Genomic DNA, 10,242 nt, shown 5'->3' with positions numbered 1-10,242 from the left:
GACAGATATTTTCTGTGGTCTGGAGCACTTGGGTCATTTCTGTGTCCCTGTTTTACTAGTCAGTGCCCTGGCATAGGAGTACCAGGGCCCTGGAGTATCTTGAACTTGGAGAATGTACACTATACTCAAAGAGTTCACTCCGTGTCACAGTGGGGCTAGAACTTTGGAAGAGAAAGGTCACAATTCAATAGGGACTCCCTGAATTCTCTTTTTGGTGTTATAAGTTTATTTTCATTTTATGATATGGAAATGCAACTGTTTTCTCAATCATTGAAATTGTTTGAAATAAAAAAAAATGACCAATCTTATATTTGTTGTTATACTCATTTTAATGCCTTTTGGTTATCACTGTGGAGACAATTCTTATGACTATGTATGCTTACTACTAATGGATGTAATGCTCACATCATACTTTTTAATTGGTCCTTTAATTAGTGGTTGGATTTTCTAGGGGTGAGTACGGTGAACTGTCATAAGGCAAGAAAGCAGCACATGATTTGGTACCACAATGACAAGGCTTCCCTATTTTGTGTGTATCTGACATTTCTTGGTTTCCATTTTTCTTCATGAGATTATGAAATCTTCCTGAATAGTCATAAGAAAGTTCTTCATTTGGCAGAATGTCTTTGGCTGCAAAAAGTGCTAATCGAGGCACCATTGAGTCAATACGGACAGGGACCATCAATAAATTTGGCTCACAAGAATGGTTAAGGAATCTGCCGACGTTCCCTATGTGGGTAGGATCCATAAAGGTTTCTATTATCTGGCCATTACATATGTGCTCTCTGACAGCTATAATGTAATTTGAATCATGCTTTGTTTGTTGCTGTATTCTTCTGCGTGCCTCCAAGGTTCCTAAAATTTCACCAGCATATTCACAAACAAACCTTCCTTTGGGTATGAAGTCCAAGGTGCGAAGCCCCCAGCCTTTCTTATCAGTCTTGAACACCTGGAGACGGAACTGCAGACCTCTTTGAACCACTCGGTTCTCGCATTGTTCACTGCACTGGCACATGATGTTGCATTCAAACATCGGTCTGGCAAACTCCACGTCACTCTCTATATCTCTGAGGCACCAATGATCATAATTCTCCCCACGAAAGAGACATGAACAAGTGGCTGGGAGGCAGGACATGGTGAGGCAAGCGCATCCGGGAAAGGTTATCTGGGTGGGATCAGTTTCTGCTCCAGGACCCATCACTGGTTCAGGAGTGTACTGCAAAGACAATAACAGGACGGGGGAGGCACTATAATAATATATCTCACAAATGAAAGAAAAGTTCTCCAGTTACCTTTAAAGATTTGGGTGAGTCTTCTGGGAGGACTTATTCAAAGACATGAACCAGAATGGGAGAGTATAAGAAATCAGAGGGAATTTAAATATGTGATGGTGATATACTCATATTAAATGAAATCACAGATCCATCTAAATATTAATAATCCCACGTTGTGTGCTATATGTGTGCTACCTTTTCTTACTAGAATATATAAGCTCCTTGAGGCCAAGAACTGTTTAGAATCTCACTACTTAGCACAGTGTCTGGCACAGAGGAAGTACTTACTAGATGCTTTTTCATTTATTTAAATATTAATGCCAATGAAAAATTTCCTTTAGGGGGACATTTCCTGAAACCTCATATTGATTTTTATTTTTAAAAATACTCATAGGCTACTTAAATTCTTAAATACTCTGATTTCTGACATTTCACATAGGACATGATTACTTTATAGCTCAATTTGAACCTTTATAGTGAGTAATTTGGCTATTATAAAAAGTCAAATTGTCAGGTCAGGTGTTAAAGCCAAAAGGCTATTATTATCATTGTGATTTCTTTCTACTAATCATTCAGAAAGAGAGCTGGAGAAAAAATGTCATCTATTAACAAGACGCTTACATTAGGGGAGCAGAAAACAGTGCTCCTGTAAGACCTATGGATAAGGGAAGAGTTTATGATTAAACAGGATACTGAGAATATCACAAGATGTAAAATAGCTGAATACATTAAATTTAAAAGCTTTTTTGCACAGACAAAAACAATGCAAGCAAGATTAGAAAAGAAACAACAAACTGGGAAAAAATTTAAAGTGAGTGTCTCTGATAAAGACCTCATTTCTCAAATATATAGAAAACTAAAACAAGTTTGTAAGAATACAAATCAGTTCCTAATTGATAAATGGTCAAAAGATACCAATAGGTATTTCTCAAATGAAGAAATTAAATTATCTTTAGCCATGTGCAAAAATGTTCTGAATCACTATTAATTAGAGAAATGCAAATTAAAGCAACTCGAAGGTACAATCTCATACCTGTTAGATTGGCTAATATGACAACACGTATTTCAGCATGTCAGTTTTTCAAAAATAGTTTGATTCTAAAAAAGTCCAATAATGGTAGTGGGGGAGAAGCTCTCTATGTCCCTACTTTTTTGGTAGATTTGGGGGAGGTTCAAATCTGTGGTCTTATCACTGTAGGAAACATCCTATGGAATATCCTTTTAAAATGACCAAAATGACAACTTATCTGTAGTTTAAGAGTTTTAAAGAGTTATCTGGGACAATGAGAGACTGAATAACTTACCCATGATTACACATAATATATGTCATGAGTAGAACCTGAACTTTTTTGCAAGTATAAAATAATACATGGTCACGTCAAAATAGTTGCTGTTGTTTCAGCCTTTTCTAATTTTTGTCTTCATCTAGAGAGATGGCCTAGAATGATGAAGGATGGTTTAAAAAGAAATGCCTTGTCAATCAAATTCCCCTACCCCATCATCTTATGCTAAGTCTATTTTAAAGTTTTTGAATATCAAAAGTAATGTAGGCAAGTGACTAGTGAGGCATTTTAAGAAGTAATGAGAAATTAAACTTTATCATTCTTAGTGAAATTTTTTGTGAAGAATTCTTTTAAATCTTCTTATTCTTTCTAGCTCTCTTTCCTAAATATTGCATAATTCACTGAGCCAAAAAATGATTTTATGACACAATCATTTCCTTTTAAAATCATGCCTGACTTCCTACAATTTTGTAACTTGCAGAAAAGCAGATCAGTCTTTGGTGAATAGATTTGCATTTCATTGCACAGAGATGAAAAAGGAGGACTTACTTTGATCTTCCAACTTTATTTTCACCAATTTCTTTTATTCTTCACTTTTTGGTGAATGAGGATATATTTTATAGTGCTGCAATTTTGGATGAAACCCTCAAGGATTTTGGTAGCTAATATCAAATCAACTAAAACCAAAACAAAACAAAGGAGTCCTGTGAATCTCAATTTATTAAAGGTCGTTTATGCCTTTGAAATGTTTCATGTTTAAAGGGAATTATTTTTCCATGCTACATCTAACCTTAAGTATTCTCAGGGTAATATAATTGTTTAGAAACATACTAAGTAGTTCGTTTGGATTTCAGTAGATTTAAAAGTACTAAATTATCTATTTAATTTTCAGTTTCAGAATGTTAACCCTCTGATAGAGGAACTCATCTTAATAGCATATGTAAAATAGTACCAATAAGATATAAGACTTGTTACACTGAAAAAAAGATCTTATTTGAAGAAGCATGAAGAAAAAAAACACCTGATGTTATTGTGTCTATTTGCAAAATAGTGGAAACTCAAATAAGCTATGCATTTTTTAAGCCAAAAATCTCAGAATATTAAAGAGCTTGAAGCATCTCATTAATTTTTTTTGTTAGAAAAGAAATGGAAGCATTGTCTTAGTCAAGTCAAGAAGTATTTAATAAAATGCTCCTCATAGATGCTGTGCTCCGTGCTAGGATTAGAGATAAAGGCAGAAAGAGCTCATGGCTGAATGGAGAAGACAACATTCAAACAAGTATGTAAAATCATTTGGAAATCGCCTACAGATGGAAGGCTCCGGTATTAGGGGGATGAAGAAAGGCTTCTGGAAGAAGGTGATGTTTTAGTTAGGGCTTGAGGAAAGCCAGCCAAGCCAGGGGGCAGAGATGAGGATTCAATAATCGGGGGCATGAGAGAACCAGTGGAAAGAGGGCTACACTTAGAGTCAGGAAGAACTGAGTTCAAATCCCTGGTTAGTTGGGCCCACACTGCTTAGGCTCTTCTGCATTTATAGCTGGCATTTAAATGATCTTGCTTCTTCTTCTCCAGGGGCTTCATGACTACTAGTCCGGCCATCTAAGACGAGAGGTTCTTATGGGCAAGGAAGTCTCAAGACTTGTTTTGCATCCTTTATAGTAATAATCAATAACCGAGTGCAGAACATAGGGCTCTGCAAGAACTTGTCAGACCGGGGAACTGCTGCTCTCATTGTTCTACAACAGCTTTAAGAATGTCATATTTCACATTCCCCAGGTTAAGGCCTTTGGCTTCTCCTAGATTTCAGAGACATGGCTATGAAAAAGGCTTCCTTCCTTTTTCAGTTGTTCTGAAACACAAACTACAAAAAGCTTTGTACTTGGCCTTTCGCCCCATGAAGTTGTTTTTGCTAAAGGCAGCTATGAGGGGCCTGGAGCCAGATTATTCCTATTCTGAGATCTTAAAAATCATGTTTGAAGTTGGTTTCAGAGAGCAGAAATAATAGCCACTTAAGTCCTGGCTGAACAAAATTAATGAGCTTGTTTTGTTTCATTTTCAATCATTGATTGCCTCTGGCATTATAGTTTTTTGATTCCAACTTAAGAATGTCAATGTTTTATTTCACTTTTCTCACACAGTACCTAAAAGGAAACTAGTAGTTATTTTTGCCTAGGAGTTATATTCTTGTCTTCTTTCTTCTAGGGGCACACCTGACCAGTCTGATTTAGAGAAAACATGTTTGAAAGTGCAGAATTGTTCAAGCTATTTACATAATGGCGAAAATAATTTGCACTATCCACTGACTAGTATTTATGGAGAAAAAAAGAGGAGGCAGCCAATTTCCTTATACATATAAGTGGTTTTGAGTAAGTATAGAGAGAATAGAATGCCTATTTGGGTCTTTTATAAGTCCATTCTCAAGTCTTCGTGTAACTCTGGGTAAATAATTTAACATTTGAGCCTTAGTTTTTTCATTAGCAAAAGAGAATAATATTTGTAAATCAATCAGGAAGCACTTATTAAGTGCTTACCATGGACAGACACTGTGCTAAGATTTAGAGACACAAATAAAAAGCAAAAACAGACCCTGCCATCAAGAAGCTGATATTCTAATAAAGGGCCCATGAAGATAAATCAGAACACATAAGATAATAAGTAGAGGGAAGGCAACTTTTGAGGGGATGCTATCAGCAGCTGGAGGAGACCTCCAAGGCCTCCCAGAGGAGGTGCTACTCTAAGAGTTGGTCAGGTTGAGATGGACACCATTCCAGGCACCAGGAATAGCAGGTATAAAGGGAGAGAGATGAGAGATGGTGTGTTCCATGTGAGGAACAGAAGGGAGGCCAAGGATGACTGGATCCTAGAAGAGATGGAGCAGAAGAGAATGTAAGAGGCAAATGGAATGTAGGCAGAAGACCTGTTGGGAAGAGTTTTAAATGCAAAGCAAAGGAATTTTATTTCCTGGTGCTAACAGGGAGCCACTAAATGTATTGAGTAAGAGAGTGACACTGGCAGATCTATGCTCAAGGAAAATCTCCTTGGCACCTGAGCAAAGGATGCATTGGAATGGGGACAGACTTGAGGCCAAGAGGTCTATTAGAAGGCTACTACTTCTTAGAAGGCTACTACAATAGCCCAGGTGAGCAATGATGAAGGCCTGAACCAGGATATTATCTGTATCAGGGATATACATTGTTGATATAGTAAAGAAAGAAATAAAATTTGGTAAATGATTGGCTACTTAATGTAGAGTAAGGGAGAGAAAGGAATCAAGGATGTCAATGAGGCTGCAAACCTGGGTGACTGGAATTATGGTGGTGTCTCAAAAGTAACAGGAAACTTAGCAAAGGGGGAAGGTTTGGGAGGAAAACTAATAAGTTCTGTTTTGGACATGCTGAATTGTAGAAGCTAATAGGACATCTGGTTCAAATTGTTCAACAGGCAATTGCTGATATGGGGCTGCAGCACATGAGAAAGATTAAGGTAAGATAAACAGGTCTGGAAATCATCTGTATAGTAACACTATTTGAGCACAAATATAGAGAGTATAGAGAGAAAAAAAGAAGAGGGCTCAAGATATAGAACTTTAAGGACATTTACAGTAAGTAGAGTAACATGATAAAGACCTAGCAAAAGGATCTGAATACTGGTCAGACAGCTAAGAGAAGAATCAAGAGAAACCAGGGTCACAAAAACCCAGAGATGAGAGAATATCTGGGAGGAGGAGATGGTTAATGGTATCACATATTCCAGGAAGGTTAAACAGAATGAGGATTGAGGTAATTAAATCTGGCAATTAACATTGGCATTAACTTTGAAGGAAGCAGTTTCAGTTGAATGATGAGGTTAGAAGTCAGATCTTGAAAGGAAGTAGAGGTTTTTTGAGAAAAGAAGGGGCAAAAGCTATTTTTCTAAGGATGGAGAAAACTTAATCGTGTTTGTAGGCTGCAGAGATAGCAAAGAGACTGAGGAGTAGAAAGATGTGAGGACAAAGATGAGGATAATTTCCTCCACATAAATTTTATTTATTTCTCACTTCAGTTCAATTCAAGAATTCATAATTTATTGGTTTTTATATTCTCTCCACTGACACAGGTCATAAACCTTTTCCATTTTGGCAGATGGTCTTCAAGAGTTGCTGGGGTGATTGAGAACCAGGCCTAGAGTCTGGATTTCTGGTTTCCAATCTGGCCTCAGACATTTTCTAGCTATGGGACTCTGGGAAAGTGATTCAACCTCCATTGCCTAGCCCTTACTGTTCTTTGCCTTGGACCCAATACACAGTACTGATTCCAAGTCTGAAGGTAAGTGTTTAAAAAAAAAAAATTGCTGGGGCTAAAGAATTCTTTACCCTGGAGGGAACCTGGCAGAGATCCTCTCCAAACTTAGCTAGGACAGTCCTGGGATGTCATCCACACTGTCCATTTCTGGAACCTGCACTCTAAGATTTCCTGATGGTGGTGTTGCTATTACACGATAAAGTATAAGACTATTTCAGTGGAGGAAGAAAATATATTTATTTACATAAAAAGGTTCAAATATAGTCTTAGTTCTCATAATTCACCTGAAGCTGCTCTCCTCAGTGACCAATAATCCATAATGGCCAAATCTGATTGTTTTCCCCAGTCCTCTTCCTTCTCGACCCCTCAGTAACATTCAGCAGGACTAATCACCCTTTCCTCCTGGATGCACTCTTAATTCTGGACTTTCGTGACACAGAAAACCTCTACTTCCTCTCAAGATCTCCTGGTTTTCCTCCTATCTGTTTGACTGTGCTTCTTCAGCCTCCTTTGCTGTATTACCATTCACATCAGAGGCTTCCCTTCCTGGCTCCCTCCCTGACCCCTGACACTAACTATGTGTATATTCCAAGACTCGTCCTGGACCTTATTCTCTCCTATACGGTTTCTCACTATGACCTCATCAACTCCCCTAGGTTTAATGACCAGCTCTGTACAAGCAACTATCACATACCTGGGCTGAGAATCTCTGGAGTTCCTGAAGCACCAAACATTTGCCTATTAGATATTTCAGTCACGTGTCCTCAAACTCAACATGCCCCTAAGAGGTCCTATTTTCTTTTTGCTCACTCCCCTCCTGCCCTTTCTTACTTCTGCTGAGGTTACTACTATTATTCCATTTTCCTAGTTATCACCTCAGTGTCACCTTCAACTCCTAACTGGTCTTCCTGCCGTGCATCTCTCCCTACTCCCCTCCCATCTTCCCCTTTTTGAAAGTGAAGATCTAAACATGTTGTCCCTTCCTAAAGAAGTTCCAATAGCTGGCTCTGGATTCAGAGAGAACAGAGAAATCCCTTTTTTTTTGGCTTTTAGAACCCTTCACGATTTGGTCCCAACCTCTTTCCAATCTTATTTATTATTTATTATTCCTCTTCTTATACTCTGTAGTCCAGAAGTGATATTTTTCCCCATTTCCAGGCCTTTGTACAGGCTGTTTCCCATCCCTGAACTTCCCTCCCTCCTCCCCTTTGCCTCAGAGCATCCCTAACTTCCTTAAAGACACACTCTAGTGCCAGAGCTCCTACATAAACCAGTTCCTTTAATCCCCTGACTCTGAACTGCCTTATCTGTCAAATATAAGGTGGGATGAGATATGGCCTAGAATTTGTCTCCTCATCTCTAAAGTTCCTTCCAGTTATAAATCGGTGGTCCAAAGTAATAGTCTCCCCTCACCCCCCTTAAAAGCTCTACCTTCAATTTTAGAATCAAATGTGTGGGGTCCAAGGCAGAAAGCAGGGAGGGCTAGGCAACTGGAGTTAAGTGACTTGCCCAGGATCACACAGCTGGGAAGTGTTTGAGGTCATATTTGAACCCATGGACCTCCCGTCTCTGGACCTCGCCCTTAATAATTTTTTTTAAACATTAAATTTGAGTCATTACTGTTACTACAACCACCTACCACTGCTACTGTGGAAACTCTCTAGCACTCAGAGCAACCCACAAGCAGAATTTCGTGCTTTTGAGCACCACCAGCACTTATTAAGCACTGACCCCGTGGAATAGAGAAACCCCCCAATTTTTAGCCTAGTCATATCTGATGACCCTCCAGTCTAGTTAGCTTAAAGGTTAAAGCCCCAAGTTTGACCTTGTCATATGCGAGTTTCTCAACCCAACTTCAGGAGTCTCAGACCAACAACAGACCTTATAGTCTAGGTGGGGTGGGCTAATCCCATCAGATGTTAAATATCTCTTTTAGTCCCAAATGTTTCTCCCCATTGGCTGAAGTCCTTTACCTGGTAGCCCAGGTCTTGGCTGGATCTTTCCCTTTTGTGTCCACCCAAAGGCATCAGCCTCACACAGATATTATTCCTGTCAAGGACTCCTCATTTTCTTTGTTACTATTGTAAAGTCAATCAACTATACTCTCACATCCAGTCCTTAGTTCCCCTAAATGGGTATGTATGTTCGCCAAATTCTTTTGTCTTGTCATCCAAAGTGGTGGCACTCCCAGGAGTACAGCGCAGAACTCTATTCCAGGATTAAAGAGTGGTTTTCCTGACTATTTAATAGTTCTATGTTTTTTCCAGTTTAACAGCACCTACCGTATGCCAAGCACTGTAGTAAGGCAGAGGATATAAAGAAAGGAAAAGACAAGTCTGCCTTCTCCCAGAGCTCAGCCTAAAGAGGGAGACAAAACAACTAATGCACAAATGAGATGGCCTCGTCTTTGGGAGATAATCCTCTCTGCCTGTTTTCATTGACTAGCCCGGGGTGTTTTTATTTTAATTTAAAAATAAATTTTTATTGCTCTTGTTTTCACGCCACCGAAATTTCCCTTGCATGTAAAGTACTGAGCACAGTCTCCAGCACATAGTAGGCACTTAATAAATGCTGGTTTCTTGGCTAATGAAATTCCTTACAATTCAAAGATCCAGTAAGAAGGAGGGGGCGTGGCTCCACAAGCTCAGGTGACAGAGAAAGATACCAGGTAGGTACGTGTCTGCACGACCTTTAAAGGTTATAGAGAAGAGGAAGGCGTATACGCGGAGGGCGGGGAAAGGGCCCACACCCTCGGTAGGTGGCGCTCGAGGATAGGAAGAGGGCGGAGCCGTGCGTGCGCGGCAAAGTGCGGTACCTGAAACACCGGCTCCTCCCCTTCGGGCCACGAACTGATGGGCAGGTTCTCGAGGCCGCGCCCTACATCCCGCAGCGCTCCAGAGGAGGCCTGGGGCTGCTCCTCTGACATGCCCGTTTCGGAGGGCCACCGCGGCCTAGCGCCTTCCCCACTAACGGCTTCTTCCTCGTTTCTGACAGCTTCAGCACACGCCTAGTGGTTCCCAGCGAGGCAGTGCGCCATCCTCATGCCTGCAATTACCCCGCCTACTTACCCACACCCTCCTTCACCCCTTTGAAGTACTAACTAAATGGGTTATTCCAAGAGGATGCTGGGAGTTGTTGGCCCTCTGCCCCATGGCCTCATGGGGGTTGTAGTCCGAGCACTGTCGCGCTGCGGGACTCTCCCTCCTGTACCCTCCTTTGGCCCGCCCTCCCTTCGCGTGCAGCTGGAGGGGGCGGAGACTGGATTAATTACCCCGCAAGACCTTAGAGGTACAAATAGAAAGACTGTGGCGGGACCTCCTGGCTGGACTTTTAGTGATTTACCAAAAAAGTTTTATTGCTGTCATTTGTCTTTATATCACAGCCATTTTTGGGAAAGAAAACCCC

The 10,242-nt window shown here is 40.2% G+C and overlaps 1 protein-coding gene across 1 annotated transcript; it reads right to left on the bottom strand.

Annotated features, from left to right (window-relative positions):
* Window positions 1-361: 361 nt before the first annotated feature.
* On the bottom strand, window positions 362-9,763 carry LOC123230684 (histone-lysine N-methyltransferase SETMAR). The gene is made up of 2 exons (XM_044656828.1): window positions 9,653-9,763; window positions 362-1,216 (listed from the first exon to the last, which is right to left on the bottom strand). The coding sequence occupies exons 1-2, from the start codon at window positions 9,761-9,763 to the stop codon at window positions 428-430; spliced, it is 900 nt and encodes a 299-aa protein (XP_044512763.1). The 3' UTR covers window positions 362-427.
* Between the last annotated feature and the right edge of the window lie 479 nt (window positions 9,764-10,242).

This window comes from Gracilinanus agilis, chromosome 1, assembly GCF_016433145.1.
Source record: "Gracilinanus agilis isolate LMUSP501 chromosome 1, AgileGrace, whole genome shotgun sequence".
Lineage (NCBI taxonomy): Eukaryota > Metazoa > Chordata > Mammalia > Didelphimorphia > Didelphidae > Gracilinanus > Gracilinanus agilis.
This window is presented reverse-complemented; position numbering and strand designations above follow the sequence as displayed.

What these genes read in the sequence shown, in the direction of transcription:
- LOC123230684 (XM_044656828.1), bottom strand. Translation starts at nt 9,763, where the DNA reads ATGTCAGAGGAGCAGCCCCAGGCCTCCTCTGGAGCGCTGCGGGATGTA. An exon ending in GGGAGGAGCCGGTGTTTCAG is followed by an intron (nt 1,217 to 9,652) that starts GTACCGCACTTT and finishes TTGTCTTTGCAG; the next exon opens with TACACTCCTGAACCAGTGAT.